General features: G+C 26.9%; 1 protein-coding gene across 1 annotated transcript in view; it reads left to right on the top strand.

Annotated features, from left to right (window-relative positions):
- Positions 1-19,838, top strand: part of LOC100207609 (methylenetetrahydrofolate reductase (NADPH)) — a 39,508-nt gene that overhangs the window by 4,530 nt on the left and 15,140 nt on the right. The window contains exons 2-5 of the mRNA XM_065800505.1: positions 17,692-17,871; positions 18,084-18,197; positions 18,561-18,754; positions 18,953-19,522. Coding sequence (XP_065656577.1) covers positions 17,692-17,871; positions 18,084-18,197; positions 18,561-18,754; positions 18,953-19,522 — 1,058 coding nt within the window. The remainder of the gene's footprint in view (positions 1-17,691; positions 17,872-18,083; positions 18,198-18,560; positions 18,755-18,952; positions 19,523-19,838) is intronic.

The following is a 19,838-nucleotide window of genomic DNA, read 5'->3' as shown; positions in this document are numbered from 1 at the left end:
GGAATCGAGAATACTTTTAACTCCTGGTTATTTGAATCTCCAAGGGGAACAAAAATTTACTTTGCAGGGACGAACCCAGACCTGTTTTAGTGCCACTGGAGCAGTATGGGTGCCCAAAAAAAAGACGCCAAAAAATTATTTTATCTTTTAATTTTTCTTCTGGTCTTTTAAATATTGTTAAAAAAATTTTTTGGTTTTAAATGCAGTTGTATATAAATAATTTTCAGTTTATCTTACCTACTTCATATTTTCTCCAGGACGATAAAATGAATTTTTAATTACTTTTTCATGTAGTTATGTGGGATAAATGTCCTTTGTTTGCTAACTGAATGTTTTAAAACAATGAATTATAAAACTTAATTTTAAAACTTGTTACACAATTTTATAACAATGGAATGTATAAAAAGTTTGCTTTTTTGAAAAATAGAACGATTTTAAAATATCCATTTATATTAAAATTAACTTTTGTTTGTTGGCAATTAAGAGTGAACTGCTTTTGATGATAAATGAACAAAAGTAAAGCATTTCAGTCTATAACATAAACTTACATGCAAATTTGAATGAATGAACTTTTGATCTTTAGCTTTCTAATTTAGTTTACTTGAGGAAAGCAAAACGTAAACTTTTTCAGAGAGTTTTGTTTCTTTTCCATATTCTTTTTGACTAATAATAAAAATAATGATTACAATAACTTAATAAAAGTTTTATTAGGATCTAGTTATTTTTAAACTTCAATGTTTTTAATGTTTAACAATATCCATAGTAAATGTAACTTATTTATTAAACATAATATTTTTAAATTATACTTAATGAATAAAAAAATGGAATATGTTTTTTAATCAAAAACCTATATCATTTTAATAAATTATATTTACCGTAATTATCTCTTTTTTAATTATCTTTAATTTAAAAGACACTATAAATCACTTTAAAAATTATTAACCTTTGTAAAAGTTAAATCAACAGATTTGCTTATATTTGAATCAAAATTTTAAAATTAAATTATTTATTAAATGCTTATGCTTTTTATTCGAATAGTTATTTGAATACAATATGTAAAACTATTTTGTTAATTTTACAAATATTATGCAATTTGTATTATGTAATGTAAATATTGATTAAAAATTTTCTAAAGTATTTAAACATTTAATTACTAATTATTTAAAACATTAACAACTACTAATATTAAATTTACTACAATATAGTTAATAAATGTTAAAATACTTTAAACAATTTTCAATAATTACTTACAAATAGCGTGGATAAATTTTTAAATAAAATAGTTTTCTTATTGTAACTAAAGTAACATCGTCTAACAGTAAATTCATGTATTTAAAGAAATGCCTTCAAATCAACTCTTTATCTTCTGATAAAACTAAACAAGATAAACACAAATGATTAAAATGATGATTAAAAAAGTGATGATTAAAAATCATTGTTGCGGCACCGGTGTTAACTAGGGAAGAAGAGGGGCAGTAATCTTAAGAACATCACCCCCCCCTTCCTCCCAACATTGCTGAAAAAAAAGGTGATATTCCCAAATAAACTCTGGGTTCGTCACTGCTTTGAATAATTGAAAATATTCTTTAAAGTGAGCTATTTCAAGTTACTATCAAATTTTAACAGAAGTATAGAGTAAAAAAAAAACTTAAAGACTTTACCCTCTAAAAAAACAAATTTAAAATAAAAAATTAAAATCTTTGAAAAAATCATCCATTTTCGATTGCTTTTTTGCTTCTAAAAAATGTTTATTCAATATCTTTGATATTAGGCTCAGCAATTATCGGGTTTTTACACTCTAGTTTTTAAAAAGAGACCAACATTCAATTTACATTCTTTGCGGGAGGTAATATGTTTGGCCTTCATCTATCTCTTCATCTACCTCAGCATAATTGTTGAAAAACATGGAATCCAGAATTTCTCACTCTGTGATAGCAATTGCTTTGCTTGTACAAACATCAAAATTTTCAACAGCAAAATCTTTGTCTACTAAACCATCTGATCTAAGCTCATTGACATTCTCTTCAAGAAATTCCAAAGGATCATCATCACCATTTATACTTGCAACCTGTGTTTTCTGCAAGATGCCTTCCTTTCTAAAACAATTCACTACAGTGTTTGTTGATACAGCATCCCATCACCATGTGATAAAAAGCCTTTAATGCCCTCATGAATCCATGGTCCATTTGTTAAGTTTTGGAGGTTGTGTTTGGTGGTAAAATTATTAATTCAACTGCTTTGAGATTGTCAACATTAGAATGAGCTGGCCAGTTATCTATGATTAGAGCAACTTTTCTACCCTCAGCATTAAACTTTGCACCAAACCTTCTTACATAATCAGTAAAGATTTTAAAGTGTATCCAGGATTTATTTTGGGACTTGTACTGACAAGCTAGGCTTATGACACATTTGAAACATTGTGGTTTTTCTGCCTTCCCAATTTTGAACATAGGCAGCTTTTCACCAACCCTATTTCCTGTTGCTAAGCCTGTTAAATGAACTTTGCTCAATTTTCCTCCTGCACATTGTTCACCTTTTACATAAAAGGTTTTTGTTGGAGGCTGTTGATAAAATAAGCCAAACTCGTCAGCATTATAAATATCCCCCAATTCATACCTTGAGAGGATTGTGGGCAATAGGGTTTGCTCCCATCTTGATGTCTTTTCCTCTGTACTCAACCTTTCCTCACCAGAAATAGTTGGTTAATTCAGTAAGTTAAAGTGTTTTGAGAAACACTAAACTTTTTAACAACATTTTTTTAGTTTGCTATTTTCTAAATTTTTCAGAGCAAGATATTTTCTTTGATTGTCAGAACTGTCTTCTTTTGTGTAGATGCCATGTTATAATTTCTACTGCACTACGTTGCGATTTGTTCGATTTTTTAATTATATTTTAATAACATTATTTCATTTGTTATATTTTATTAATCTTCCATAATATTATGTTTTAAAATGCAATGGAATTGTATCAATTGAAAAAAATTTGAATAACTGATAGAGATTTCAAGCTTTGTTTTAAATAAAAAACGCTTAATGCGTTTAATAATTAGCTTAACAAGATATTTCACGTCATAAAATGTCTTTATTTTTTTATTTTTTAAAGACATTAACTTTTTTAAATTACTGCAATCATATTGATATATTTAACGGCTTTTTTATTATTACTATAAGGGAATGTTTATTTATTTATTTATTTTTGATATTAAATAATTGAATTCAATATTGTATTTTTAAAAATGTTTGATATCAACAAATTTCTTTCTTTTCTCAACATTTGCTTAAATAAATTAAAATATGTAAAATTTTTGAATTTTTAAAATGATTATTTCTTAAATTTCTAATTGCGGCTTTGCAACTACAAATTATTTTTTATTTAAAAAAAAATAGTGAGTAACAAATAAAAAAATTTCGTTATTTTATTTACTTTATTTATTAAAAGTTTATTATTTTATTATTAAAATTATATTTGTTGCTGTATATATCATTTATTAAAAAATAATCGCTGTGATTTAAGTTGCATTATAAAAAAAAAGTTTAACTTATGTTTTGTAAACATTTTTTTTTTACTTAAAATTTAATTTTGAGTAAAAAAAAAAAGTATAGGATGGAAAACCGAAAAAACAATTGCGATAAAAGTAAGCTTATTTTTTTTAAGAACAAATAAAATTTCAATATTGAATAATATTTAACCATATTTTTAAATAAATTTGACAGTTAAGTTAAACCCAAGCATTAACTTTAATTTTGATAAACTTAGATATATTTTTAAAATCTAAATTAAATTATATATGTTTTTTTATCAGATTGAAATTATATATATTTTTTAAATTAATTTAAAATAAAATCATATATTTTTTATCAGAATTAAATAGTGTTTTTATGATCTTTGCTTCAAGCCTAAAAAATCAATCATTACAATAAAATAAAAACAAAATGAAATAAAATTTTAATTTTATTTGAATTTTTTTCATAAGTAAATAGCGCTTATATCAAACATAATTGTTATTCAAACTTTTGTAACAAATATTTTTACATAAACGTCATTCAAAAGTGAATATGACTTTTTTTTAAATTAATTACTTTTATCTTAACTTTTATGTTAAAATTAATTACTTTTATCTTATTGAATAATTTAAAAGTTAAAAAATTATAAAAAGTCGCTTGACCGAAATTTTTAACTGCTTATGTAAAATCGCTTAAGGCGTACATAAATCGCTCTACGCATAATGCTTTAAAATAAAGGCCTGGGATTTTGTCAAAAGGAGTAAAAAATCATTTCGATTAACCAAAATTTCAAATAACTCCAGGTTCGACTATAGCGTATTTATATAAGCATTTGCTCACTTTTTTTGTTTTTTTTTAAAAAAAAAAAAGAAAAAATGAAGAATATTGAATGAAAAGACTGCTGCCCCATGCCAAACCCTCAGTCAATGTAGCAGCACTCCTCTGCAAGTCAGGCTATTTGTCAGTCAATGTATGTACTGAAGCCACCAGCTGCAGGCTATTTTAGTATTACGTTGCACTGCTCACCTAAATCAGCAGTATAAGATATATATATATATATATATATATATATATATATATATATATATATATATATATATATATATATATATATATATATATATATATATATATATATATATATATATATATATATATATATATATATATATATATATATATATATAACATAACTATAAAGAAACTTAAAAAAAAAACTTATCTTAAAAAAAGCAAATTAATCTTTGTAAAAAAAAATAAAATAACTTAACTAATACTTAATAAAAAAAAAAAAATTAAAACTTAACTAAATTAAATAATAAACTATAAAAGATAAGATAATTGAAATTCATTTGAAATAAATAACTTTGAATCGTTTATCTTTACTAGCGTTTTTATAATATATAATATTATGGGAAACCCTTTTTAAATAAAGTAACAACTTACATCTAACAATTGTTTAATAAATGCGCACATTTGAAAGTTAAAAAAAAGATTCTTAACAATTCATCACAGTAACGTAAAAATAAATAAGTAATTAAATTGTTTATTTAAAAAGTTGATATAGTTTTTTTTTTATTTTAAAACATTTATAATTAAAAATACATATATAAATATAAAAAAATGTAAATGATAATCATTAATATTTTTATAAAAAAATCATTTACATTGATTTGCTACTTTATGTAAATGCGTTTTAATAATATAAAAACATAAGTAAAGATCAAAGTTATTTATTTCAAAAGGCTTTCAAAAAAGTTTGCCCTTTTTTTCTATTTAACAAAATCTTTCTTCTTTTTTGAGTGAATTAACTTCAATGATTCTTATATAAAGTTTATTTAAGAGACCATTGTTGTTTAAAGTCATTGTTTATAAAAATTTTTTGATAAGTTTTATTTTATCTTTTTTTAATTATAAAAAACACTTTATATAATTAAATAATATAAATAAAAATTTATACAACTTTCATTGATACTTTAATTAAAATCATTAGTTACTTTATTTAAAAGCGTTTTGCTAATATAAAAATGTTAGTAAAGATTTAACACGTCAAAGTTATTTATTTTTAACATAATTAGAAACCAATTTTTTCAGCTCATTTCTTAAAGACTGTGGTCAAATTGTCAAAACAAAATATTATTTGCGTGGTCATAAAAAAGATTTGAAATTGCGTGCTTTCCTGGCCAAGCCTATATATATATATATATATATATATATATATATATATATATATATATATATATATATATATATATATATATATATATGTATATGTATATATATATATATATATATATATATATATATATATATATATATATATATATGTATATATATATATATGTGTGTATATATATATATATATATATATATATATATATATATATATATATATATATATATATATATATATATATATATATATATATATATATATATATTAGGGTGCATCCAACGCCCCATACATTCAAAAATTGATCTGTCCCTATTCTTAAAACTTTCTATTGGTTCTCACAAGACACCCTGTTAAATTTTTTCAAAATTGAATGAGATTTAGGGGGGCCACCTCAAGTCTGAAACTTGCAACAAGACCCTAAACAGAAGGAAAAAAAGTTTTTCAAAAGTATGTCATGTTGGGTCTCAAAAGAAGCGAAACTTTATAAAAATTTCAAAAATAACAAAATTTTACACAAGAATTATTATTCTTAGTTTTATTGCATAAAAATTATTATTTTTAACAAAAATTAAAAAAAACCTTTTTTTTCATGTTTTTGTCAAAAAAAAATTTCAAGGTATTTTTAACAAAAAAATGATAACTATTTTTGAAATTTTTATAAAGTTTCGCTTCTTTTGAGACCTAACATGACATACTTTTGAAAAACTTTTTTTCCTTCTGTTTAGGGTCTTGTTGCAAGTTTCAGACTTGAGGTGGCCCCCCTAAATCTCATTCAATTTTGAAAAAATTTAACAGGGTGTCTTGTGAGAGCCAATAGAAAGTTTTAAGAATAGGGACAGATCAATTTTTGAATGTATGGGGCGTTGGATGCACCCTAATATATATATATATATATATATATATATATATATATATATATATATATATATATATATATATATATATATATATATATATATATATATATATATATATATATATATATATAAAGTAAATACATATATTTACCATATTTACTACATATATATATATATATATATATATATATATATATATATATATATATATATATATGTATGATGATGCAAATACACGTGAAGTTCAGGAAAGAGAAAAAAAAACAAAAAAATGTTATTATTTTTGGTACCGAGACATCTTCTTCTTTAGTGGCTCCCGACCGTATTGAACATGATAAAATGCTACTTACATCACTTTTAAACGAACTAAATGTTGAATGTAAGCATGTTACTATTAGACGCTTTAAAGGTGGCAAAAGCACCTCAACACAAACAGGTCCACTACAAGTAGTTTTTAATAACGTAGATGATAGAAATACAATTCTCAAAGTTGCCCATAAACTTAGACTCAACAATGCTCAAAATGGAATCTATCATGATCTACATCAATCCAGATGAAACTCCTGCTCAACAAAGGCAATATAAACTACTACGTATAGAATGTAACAGGCTCAATAAAGAAAAACTTGAAAGTCAGCTAAAGGGTTAGCCCTTTCGTTTTGCCATTCGTAGTGGTAGAGTCACACACGTTGATGGAGTTTGGGACTCGACCCTTGGAAAAAAGTTATGATCCTAGACACGTTAAATCAGAATTAAAACTTAAATCAGTCCACACACAGAATCAATAATAATATAAAAATGATTATCAATAATAAAAAAAAAACACAATTCATCTTAAAAATTTTAGTTGTTTTTATACAAATGTGACCTCGTTAAACGCAGAGAAACTTGGCAACCTGCAAAGCCTTATTCAAACTTCAAAAGCACCACCAAGTCTTGTCTTTATAACTGAAACATGGTTTAATGAAAACTTTATCTTTAATCTCACTAGCTATATCACATATAGGCGTGATCGCACAATTAATCTTTATGGTGGAGTCTGCATCTATGTATCTGATACACTAATAAGCCATGAAGTAACACATCTTGAACTTAACAATGACTCTGAACAAGTTTGATGTTCAGTTAATCTTGGAACTGAAAAAATTCTAGTTGGTTGTATAAACCGTTCACCTCTCAGCAATAACTTTGTAAATAATCAAATTAAAGCCTCTATAAATTTTGCATCTAATTTAGTCGAAAAAAAACACTACTCTGGTCTTCTTATCGCAGAAGATTTTAACCTTGACCATACCACATGGCATAACAACACAGTAATTACCACAAACTCACTAGCTGAAGACTTTATTGAAACATTTGATTCAAATCATTTAACACAGCATGTCAATTTTTATACTTTTCAATTGAACTCTATATTAGGTCCATCTAGCACTCTAGATCTTATTTTAACTGAGTCATCTTAACGTATATTTTCTCTTGAAAGACATTCTCAACTGGGGTGCACTAAAAAATGACGAGCTCATTTAATTCTAACTTGGAATTTTGCTTTAGAATCTTCAAACCCTCCTAGAAATCGGTTTTCTTCATCTCGACAAGATTTTAAAAATGGTAATTTCGATAAACTAAACATGTATTTCAAAGATATTGACTGGGTTAATTGTTTTAAAAATTTAAATATTAATGAATGTTATAATGTATTCCAATCTATCTATATTGAAGGATGTAATCTTCAAATACCAGCAATCAAATCGAATTATTCTGTTTTACACACACCTTGGATCACAAAAGAAGTAATCTCTGCTATAAAAAATAAATAAAAACTTTATTATAGAAGCATAAACCCAAACTGGTGTCTGGACACTAAACTATACAATAATAGCTGCAATAAAGTAAAACAAACTTTAACTCATTCTATTGCTCAATATGAAAAATCTATATCTGAAAAAGTCAAGACAAATCCAAAATTTATATATAAGTATATAAACATGAAACTTAAAGTTAAAAATCAAATAAGGTCTATGAAAGAGTCAAATGGAAACATTACTTCTAATGAAAACCATATAGCTACAATCCTTAAAAATTACTTTTCATCTGTTTTTACTCCTTTAAGTTTGAGTCAATCACTGCCAACATTCAAAAAGCGCACATTTTCTGTGATTGATGAGACGTCAGTCTTGAATAGACTTAATGAAAACTACATACAAGTGTTATCTCAAACCTAAACTTGCATAAGCCAGCAGGCATAGACGGCATTCACCCACACGTCCTCAACAAATGTTCTTTATCTCTGAACGTGCCTATTACCTACATATTTGTAAAATCTATTTGTGAAGGTCGAGTCCCAGCTGCGTGGCTGGAAGCTAACATAACACCGCTTCACAAGAAAGGATCTAAACTTGATGCATCAAACTACAGATTGATTTCCCTAATTTCTGCCTGCTGCAAAATCCTAGAGCGTATTGTAAAAGATTGTTTAACCGAGTATCTAAGTGCAAATAATCTTTCATCTCAAAATCAGCACAGGTTTGTTCCAAAAAAATAATGCATTACCAATTTATTGGAAACTGTCAATCTCACACTCAATGGCAAGAGGCTATAGTGTAAATGCTTTATATCTAGATTATGAAAAAGCGTTATTTTATGTCTAGATTATGAAAAAGCGTTTGACACACCTCCGCATGATCTTATGCTTCACGAGCTTTCTGGTTATGGTATCTCCAATATGCTTCTTAATTGTATAAATTCTTTTCTTTCTAAAAGAACACAATGAGTTGTCATGGGTTCCACCATTTCAGATTCGTTACCAGTCACCAGTGGTATCCCTCAAGGATCTGTTCTAGGACCTCTTCTATTCATTTATACATTAATGACATAACAGACCTAGTTAGCAATCCAATGAAGTTATACGCTGATGACAGTAAAGTTATTTCCACAAATTCTAAACCTGAGAGCCCAGCTCTGCTCCAGATGGATATAAATCACATTGTGTCTTGGACTCTAACCTGGCGCTTACGACTTAATTACAAAAAGTGCCTTATCTTACGCTTTAATAAAAGCAAAAATCTTAACCAACAATACTATATCTTGACTCAGTAAGGGAAGCAGCTTCTTAATTCCTTGTACAGTGAAAGAGATCTTGGGATTTGCATTTCACACAACCTCAAATAGGATACACTCGTTGAAATAATATCATCAAAGCTAACTCATAACTAGAGGACACTCTCATCGTCGATACAAAGAGTTCTACCCCTTTCAAGCGACATTTGTTTGTTCGCCGAACAAATAAATTTTTTTCAAATGATAAGCTGTCGGCGAACAATTAATGTTCGCTTTCAAGCGACATTATTGTTTGCCACAGCTTACCATTATTATTATTATTATTTATATATATATATATATATATATATATTTATTATATATATATTTACTATATATATATATTTACTATATATACATATATATATATATATATATATATATATATATATATATATATATATATATATATATATATATATATATATATATATACACATACATACACAGGAGAAATTTAGTGAAATGTTGCCAAAAATTGGCGTTTTTTGTTTTGTTTTGCAAAGAAAATAATATTTCCTGTAAAAAATGTTGTTATCTTGTTTTTAAATTTGTTTATTGTTTCTTGATTTACTGTTTGTAAACTTAGTTTATTGTTTTCAATTCTGTTGAAGAAGTGTATCTTGGTAAATACAATTTTATGAGATGCTGATTTCTTAAATGCAGTTGGTTGGTATTTAAAGGGTTTATGCAATTGATAGTTTCCAATCTCTTGTGCTTTTTATATTAAAAGATTAGCTGACCCCTTGCTCTTCATGTTTCTAAAGATATAATTCCTAATCTTTTTAGTTGGTCTTCATAGCTGTAATTTCTTAACTCATTAATAACTTTAGTCGCTCTTCTTTGTATGCTTTCTACAGTTTTAATATCAACTTTTAAGTACGGACACCAGACAGGCTCTGCATATTCCAAGTGAAGTCTTATTAAAGATAGATACAATTATCTTATTACGATACTGTTATTACTTTTGAACGTTTTCTTTATTAAACCTTAAAGAGCAGTTTTCTTAGTTACAGTTGCTAAGTTACAGTTACAATGTGTAATGCAAATATGATAAAAGTTGAATTCTTCTCAGCAAAAACAGTTATCACTGCTTTAGCAAAAAATTATAAAAACTCTCCAAGAATTTGAACAGAAAATTAAAGAATACATGACACAAATTTTAGAAAAAAAGATATGATCTTAATGACAAACTCTAATACACACTTGACATCAATATCAAGCTCAAAAATGACTTTGACATAAATCATGAAAACAAAAAAATACTACTATGCCATAAGGGATCAACAATTGAAAAATATATATATATTAAGGAATCTATTATTACTCGTTATTAAGTAATATACTATTAAGAAATGTATTATTACTTATATTTTGTGCTGTCGTATAATTACTCAAATCAGCTTAACAATAACAACACAAATCCAACTAATTATACCAATAAACTAAATGATAATGATCTTTTATTTATTCAACCTGAAATTTTTGATACAAATAAAGTGACTTCAGTTGATAATGTCCTTAATAATAATAGCAATATTCCCACAATTTACAACTTAGATAACTTTATCCTCTCTTTTGATTTTTCAAAGAAAATAATACTATCGATTTTTCTATTATTTATTTTTTCTATCATTTAAACATAAATTCAATAAAGTTCAAATCAATCACAGAAAACATCACGGAAATCAAACCAATATCAGATTTAAATTTGATAGGTAAAATAAAGCTTAATAAAAGCAAACATAGCGATACATATTTAACTAAAGAGTTTCTTTCAAATAATTATAAGACTCTGCGTAAAGACAGAATAAGACAGCATTAAAGGTGGTGGCATTTTCATCTACATAAAAAACAACTTGAAAGTTTTATTTTGAATAGCAGTGTAGAGTTTGAGGTTATTCATTTCCAAATGAGGCATAACAAGTTGAAAAACAATTTTGTCTGCTGTTAAATCTCAACCAAAATGAACCAGTATTTATATTCAGTGATCTAAATCAAGATCTCAGCTCCCAATACGGAATGCAACTAAATGAGTTTCTTACTAATAACAACTTAAAAAAATTATGTCTATAAACCAACTAGAGTTGTTAAGTAAAATATAACAGAGTTAATAAATAAAAATACAAATACAACTAAATTTAATAAAAAAGACAAATACAAAACATCTAAAAGTTTTATTAAGTAAAAGTTTAGCAAAAATAAAAGCATTCGTCTAAAAACTTCGTTTAGTGATCACTGTGCAGTTTTTGCAGCAATTAATGGTATCACCGAAGTAGTCAATTACTCAAAAACAATAAAAAGCATGCAACTAAGTATTAAAAATATAACAATCATATCCAATGGAACCAATAAATTTAACATACAGTTCAAAATAAATGACAACTCAACCAACATGTGGAACTACTTCAAACTCAACACTATAAATAATCCACATTGTTAATTTTTCGTGAAATTAAAATCTTTTTTGGTGAAATGACATAAATGCCATTTCATTCGATTAGGAGTTGAAAAATCTGAAAAAATTGTTCAACGTTTATCATTTTGATTACGTAAAAACAAATGATTTATCAATTTTTCCAATGTTAAAAAAAAAACAAGAGATTTTGTTAAACTAAGAAACGAAAAACTTAACAAGTTCTTTGAGAGAAAAAAAAACTGAAAATTTTTAACAACTCAAAACACTTTTATGATTTCTACTCAAAGTTCATCAAAATTAAATCAAGCTTTGAAGATACTTCCTTTTCTGATTACACACTTTACAACAACAAAAAGGGCTACTCAAGCATTGAAAAGTCATTGTTTTTTAACAAATTCATATTTATTACATCCAATTTTTTAGCTAATTCATATTTAGTACATTCAAATCTAAATCTGATCTATAAAAAGTTACTTCACCTTAATATCAAACTACATTTGATAGTAAATGTCAACAACATACTTAACTATGCAACTTAAGTTATTAATATTTTACCCAAGCTATCTATGAACTAAGACCCAAATTCGTGACAGTCAATTTTTTAGCTAATTCATATTTAGTACATTCAAATCTAAATCTGATCTATAAAAAGTTACTTCACCTTAATATCAAACTACATTTGGGTTATTCCATATCAAATCACCTAGTTTTTTGAAAGTTCCCCAGGGTACCATCTCAGATTTGCTTTAAACTTTGACCACACACAGATCTTATGAAAAAAAATACAATCCAGAAAATTTCAGCTTGATTGACCGATTTGTTCAAAAGTTATGACTGAATTAAAAATGACCAAAATCTGAAAAATTTGTGAATCAGGAGCTTACAGCAGTTTTTTTCGATCTTTGACAAACCATAACTTTTTAAATAAAGATGGTGATCACCTGAAATTTTGTAGGGTAATAGTTTTTCACCCAAATAATCCATTATTGCAGTTGTTTTTGACTGATTTTTTACAGTTTTTGAGTTATTGTACCTTAAAGTTGCTAAATATTGCAACATTATAAATATTTTTTTGAACTATAACGTGTTACAGTTTAATACTTACTTACAGAAAGTGGATTTTTTTGTTACCTTTGTGTACTTAGGGTCACCACTTGTTAGAATAATCAAAATTATGCATTAAAAATTAATTTAGCACATGCAGCAGCCTATTGAAAAATCACTTTTTTTAAAAATTATGATAAATTACATCGACTTTGCTGACATAGAAAGTAGCGTAAACAGTTGAAATAAATTATGAAACTTTTTAATGTTGAGGTTCTATATATAGACAATCACCAAAAAAATTTAAAGACCTATACTATATCTTATGACATGATTGTAGCCTTTTGAGAGTGATGATATTTTTAAAAGGAGAACAAAAATTTATACCTTAAATTTTATACAAACTATAGTATAAAAAAGTGCATTTAAAGAGTAAGATAATCAGTTAAAAGAAAAAGTATGTATACATGAAACTAATTAGCTTATTTCTGATTTATATAACTCATAATACTGTCATAGTCATTACTAGCAAGAATATAGTCACGAGCACTTATACTTTTAATCAATGGAACACTTATTTGACATATTATCTTGTCAAATGGAACCCAACACTGACTTGATTGTGCATCGTTTGTCCATTTTAAATTTAATTTGTTTCTTTGCATAAACTTCACATTAACGTCTTGGTTTTCATTACAAATATCAACCACAAGCCCTATGTACCATTCTTCATCGTAAAAGCATGCAATATATTTACCAGGTTGAAAATTTGAAGAATTTTTTTAATTCAAATTAACATCATTTAACACATGAGTATCATAGACAGTATCACTAGAGATTCTTCGTAAAAACAATTTCTCTCCATCTGGTACAAAACAGTGATAGCTTCTTGTTCCCGGAACTGTGCGCATCCCTTCATATCGTTTCTGAAGGTTAAAAGTTGTTTCATGGTTATTGATATCATCACATGAAAGATAAAATATGTTAACACCTTTGATGTTTTTTTTAGCCCATGTAAACAGATCTTGTGGTGTGAGAATCTGATTTGTAATTGCTTCTTGTAGACTAGCTTTTGCTGCTTCTCTTTTTATAGTACCTCCTATTCCATCACATGGACTTTTGCCATGTGATGTAGCAAAGAAGTGATGCTCAGCATTTACTTGGTGATCTACAATGTGATAAATTAAGTTTATTAGACATTAGTAGTTTTTATACTGTGACACAGCACCATCACTAAAGTATTTAACTTTATTCACTGTGGGTAGTTTGGTTTTGACCATAGGGAGCAACTTTGTGAGAAAACAATGGACTGCTGATTGGTCATGACAAAGATGGTCAGAAATTAAACAATAGCATTCACATTTAAGGTGATCTTTTTCATCTCTGTAATAAACAGCAAATGGGTGTAAGGTAGCTTGATCGGCTTGCCAGTAAAACCCTTGTATAGCATCTTGTACAAAAAAACTATAGTTTTCTGCAAAATCCATCAGAATAATGCAGGTATATTGGTCTAATGTTTTTTTTTTTTTTTTTTTTTTGTTATTTCACCTCCCCAAGGCCCAGAAGGCCACTACAGATGAGGAGGCTACTTAATTGTGGTTATAACCCTCTCTCAACTCTATAACTCCGAAACACGAACCTTGGCGAACAAGGCCGCTGCACGGAGAAACAAGTTGTTTTGCCTCTGATAAGTAGGAAGACTGTGCCTCTTTGATAAAGTGGTGGTGACAAAGGTCATACAAAGTTTCACTTAAAGTTTCAATAAATTCACTAATGGTTGTTTGGACTGTAATAGGTGCAGTTCGGTCAGTTGAAACCCGTTGTTTATACGTGATCTGATCATCAAAATCAAAATCATTCTTTTTAAACACATTTTCCAAATAAGTCTTCAAATTTATTTTACCAGGGCAGTTGGAACATAGATGAAACATGCAGTTTTGACTATCTATATTACAAACACATACTTTCATTAAATCTTTGTAATATATTAAATGGCTGTTAGGAAGAGCAGACCACATCAACTTAGCATTTTAATGGTAAGAACATACACAAGCTGAGTGGCTTCCACTACTATCAACAGTAAGGCACCACTTTGGCCTTAGTTCACAGAACTTGCTGAATCCAACTTTGTGTTCGGGGTTAAACTTCTTAAATTTCAGATGAAGTTCTTTTAAACGAATTAATATTAAGCGTTTTTGTTTATGAACTTTAACATTATTTATACGCACAGAAACAAAGTCTTTTTTTCCTGGACATTTCTAGTGTATTCGTCAGATTTATATATTTCAATGACTCTTTGCTTAACAATATCCTCTAAAGGATGTCCTTTTTTAGCCTCAGGTTTAGCAAGTATTTCCTTTTCATTTTTCAGCTTTCTGGCTTTCTTAACAAGATGGTCTGAAACTGAAAATGCACCGCAAGTTTTTTTAGTCGACCAGCTATCAGGAGTTAATGTTAGTAACTGAACTTTTTCTTCATTCAAACTGATTTTTCCTTTTTTCATTTATTGCATCTAAAAGTTTGTCTAAATCATTACAGTTAATGCATTTTTGCTTTTTCTCAGATATTATTTTTTTTGGGTCTATATCCAATGCTGATGCTACTAAGTTTTTCATACTTGTTTCCAGTTTTTTAACTTTTTGCTTTCCATATTCTAATTTGTCACGTTTACTTACATTTTCAGATATTTCCAGTAAAGAAGCAATCTTATTTAAAACTGTCTTATTTAGGTCTGAAAAACTAAACTCCTCATCGTCAACATTTTTGTCTTCATCTTCTTGACTAAATTTTCCTATAATTTGTTCAAGTTTGAATTCATTCAACTGTTAGTGCAAAGTTTTTGACCAGGTTTGATCTTAAGTTGACTTGCTGTTAAAATATCGACTTTACACAATCCCTTAATAATTTTTTTCTTGTAGACTTTTAAATGGATCACAGCAGTATTTTTGAAGCGCTTCATATCTAGAAATATAGGCTTTTTCATGGTGAAAACAGATCTTCTCATTTAGTTCAAAATTGTGTCCAATTCTTTGAATTAAAACTTCAACATCTGTGTTCACAATATCTTTTAGTTTTATTCTTCCAATCATTCTACAATAATACATTTTGTCGCAATCTTCATTTAAAACTTTCCCCGCACAACATTTCTCTGTCATTTTTTACTATTTTTTTATTTTTATTACTAATCTAAAAAGTTTAAAAAAGACATAAACATATTAAATCTCAAAGAAACTAACAAATATCAGACACTGATTATGACACTGATTATGTCATTATTGTTAGTACAAATTAAGACATTATGTCATTAAAAAGAAAACTAAATATATTCATTCACAGATAAATAAAAAATATACTACTGTCATCCCTATGACTAATTATTAGACTATGACCTAAGGCTAGCTCATAGACTAATAACATTCTCCTTTTGAAAATATCATCACTCTCAAAGGCTACAATCATGTCATAAGATAGAGTATAGGTCTTTAAATTTTTTTTGGTGATTGTCTATATATAGAACCTCAACATTAAAAGTTTCATAATTTATTTCAACTGTTTAGGCTACTTTCTATGTCAGCAAAGTCGATGTAATTTATCATAATTTTTAAAAAAAGTGATTTTTCAATAGGCTGCTGCATGTGCTAAATTAATTTTTAATGCATAATTTTGATTATTCTAATAAGTGGTGACCCTAAGTACACAAAGGTAACAAAAAAGTCTACTTTCTGTAAGTAAGTATTTAAACTGTAACACGTTATAGTTCGAAAAAATATTTATAATGTTGCAATATTTAGCAACTTTAAGGTACAATAATTCAAAAACTGTAAAAAATCAGTCAAAAACAACTGCAATAATGGATTATTTGGGTGAAAAACTATTACCCTACAAAATTTCAGGTGATCACCATCTTTATTTAAAAAGTTATGGTTTGTCAAAGATCGAAAAAAACTGCTGTAAGCTCCTGATACACAAATTTTTTGGATTTTGATCATTTTTAATTCAGTCATAACTTTTGAACAAATTGGTCAATCAAGCTGAAATTTTCTGGATTGTATTTTTTTTCATAAGATCTGTGTGCGGTCAAAGTTTAAAGCAAATCTGAGGTGGTACCCTGGGAGCCTTTAGGTGATTTGATATGGAATAACCCATTTGATAGTAAATGCCAACAACGTACTTAACTATGCAACTTAAGTTATTAATATTTTACCCAAGCTATCTATGAACTAAGACCCAAATTCGTGACAGTCAATTTGCAGTGGTCAGCCATCTGCTGTGATTAACAGGGCTAAACTCATTCAGGTAAATTATAGATCTTTATAAGATCTATAAGTAATTTATATATGTAATTATATAATACATATATAAGTAATTTACCTGAATGTATAGTTAAAATTATTTAAATTGGTATTGGTAAAATTGGTATTGGTAAAATTATTAAAATGGTACCCTGATCTTCTGTTATTATTCTGTCCTAATCTTGTCCTTTTTTAGGATTAAGATCTTGATTGTTTTGAAAATTGCGGTTATTATTATTATTTTTTTAATGATGGTAAAAATAGCTTATGGACAAACAAGTTAAACTTTTTTTAAATTTTATAGGAGATCCATCTGGTGATAAGGAAACAAGTTCTTGCACTATTGCAAGTACTGCTTCAAATTATTGTGGTATTGAAACTATGCTGCATATGACATGTGCAAATATATCATGCGATTCAGTTCTAAAAAACCTTAAAAAAGCAAAAAATCTTGGTATACGCAATATTCTCGCCTTACGTGGAGGTGATTTGTTTTGTGAGATTGTTTTAAAAAAGAAAAAAGAAAAAAGAAATTTTAATCATAAGAATAAATATAAAATCTTATCTTAAAAAGCTTATTAAATTTTTAAAACAAATTTTCAAATCATTGTTTTTAAATATAAAAGGATTTGTTATCAAAATAAATTGTTTGTGACAGTAAATAATGAACAATATTTTTTATAAAAATAATTTTAGATCCACCTAAAGGAGAAGTATGGATGGCTTCAGATGAAAATTTGAGATTTGGAGCCGACATGGTTAAATTTATTAGAAAGCATTTTCAAAATTATTTTACTATTTGTGTTGCAGGTGAGCATTTTTATATTATATATATTTTAATGTTTGTGCTAATTAAAAAAAACTTTGTTAATGCTTTGCTCCAAAACCTTAGTCTATTTACAACTTGTATTTTTTTAAAACATTTAATGACAATAGTCAAAACATAATGAAGTCATAATTAGTCATGAAGTTATGAAACTGTGACATGACATAATGAAATAGTCATTGCATCATGAATGGTCATGATATCAACAAAGAACATGGCATGATGATATTTAATTTAAAAATAATAGTAGTAATAAAATTAAAAAATACAGCAATAACTATTGCTAATAAAATTGGAACAAGTTAATAAAATTGAAATATTTTTTTTTACATTTAAATATTTTTAAGGTTATCCACAGGGTCATCCTGATTGTACTTCATATGAAGATGATCTTATTCATTTAAAGGAAAAAGTTGATGCAGGTGCAGACTTTATTATAACACAATTATTTTTTGAACCACACATATTTTTCAAGTTCTTAGCTGACTGTAGAAGAATAGGTATTGATGTTCCTATTATACCTGGCGTAATGCCAATACAAGTAAGTAACAATTGTTATTTATTTATTAAATATAATTAATATATCAGTATATAATTATACAAGTAATAACAATTATTTATTTATTAAATATAATTTTTAGTGTCTTGATCTGAGTTTTAAATTAAAACATAAGGTTGTGTACAAAAGGTTGTGTATTTATTTAATTTAAAAAAATTATTAAAAATTTTTTTGTCATAGGCCTATGCATCGCTGCTTCAGTTAGTAAAACTTTCAAAGCTTGAAGTACCGCAATATATAATTGATGATTTAGAACCAATTAAAAATGATGATGAGGCCATTCGAGAATATGGTGTTAAATTGGCAGTAAGTATGTGTCGCGAGCTTTTAAGTTCTGATGATGTACCTGGAATTCATGTTTATACTTTAAATAGAGAAGTTGCAACTACAGAACTTTTACAACAGCTGGGACTATGGAGACCTTACCAAAGTCACAGGCTATTGCCATGGAAACCATCAGCAAATTTAAAGCGGTTGCAAGAAGATGTTCGTCCAATATTCTGGTCCTCGCGTCCAAAAAGTTATATTCATAGAACATCAAATTGGGATGAATTTCCTAATGGAAGATGGGGCAATTCTTCTGCTCCATCATTTGCAGAGCTTTCTGATCACCATTTATTTTATTTAAAAAGCAAAGAGAGTGAAGAGGAACGATTAAAGATGTGGGGGGAGAAATTGGATTGTATTGAGGATGTTTATCATGTTTTCCAATGCTACTTGAGTGGGAAAAAAAATAAATGGGGATACAAGGTTTGTTTTTAAACAACTAAATAAAATATTTATATTTAGTTATTATTATTAAAAACAAAAAAATATTTTTGTTAAAGCATGCAAACAATCTTTTTTTGTCAGAATCAATTTTGTTTTTGTAAAAATTACAAAATTAAAATTTACAAATTCCCAGATTCAAGATTCGCCATCTCAAAGTTACTTTAAATTCTCTTGAGACTTAATTCAATATAACTCTACCAAAAAAAAGTTGTTTACTAAATTACTGATTTAGCCAAATTTAAATTTAGCTATTTTACTCCATAAGCCAATTTACTAGTTCAAATTTTCTTTGATT

The sequence above is a fragment of the Hydra vulgaris genome, chromosome 06, assembly GCF_038396675.1.
Source record: "Hydra vulgaris chromosome 06, alternate assembly HydraT2T_AEP".
NCBI classification, from domain to species: domain Eukaryota; kingdom Metazoa; phylum Cnidaria; class Hydrozoa; order Anthoathecata; family Hydridae; genus Hydra; species Hydra vulgaris.
The sequence above is the reverse complement of the archived record's forward strand: the minus strand, read 5'-3'. Positions and strand labels throughout refer to the sequence as shown.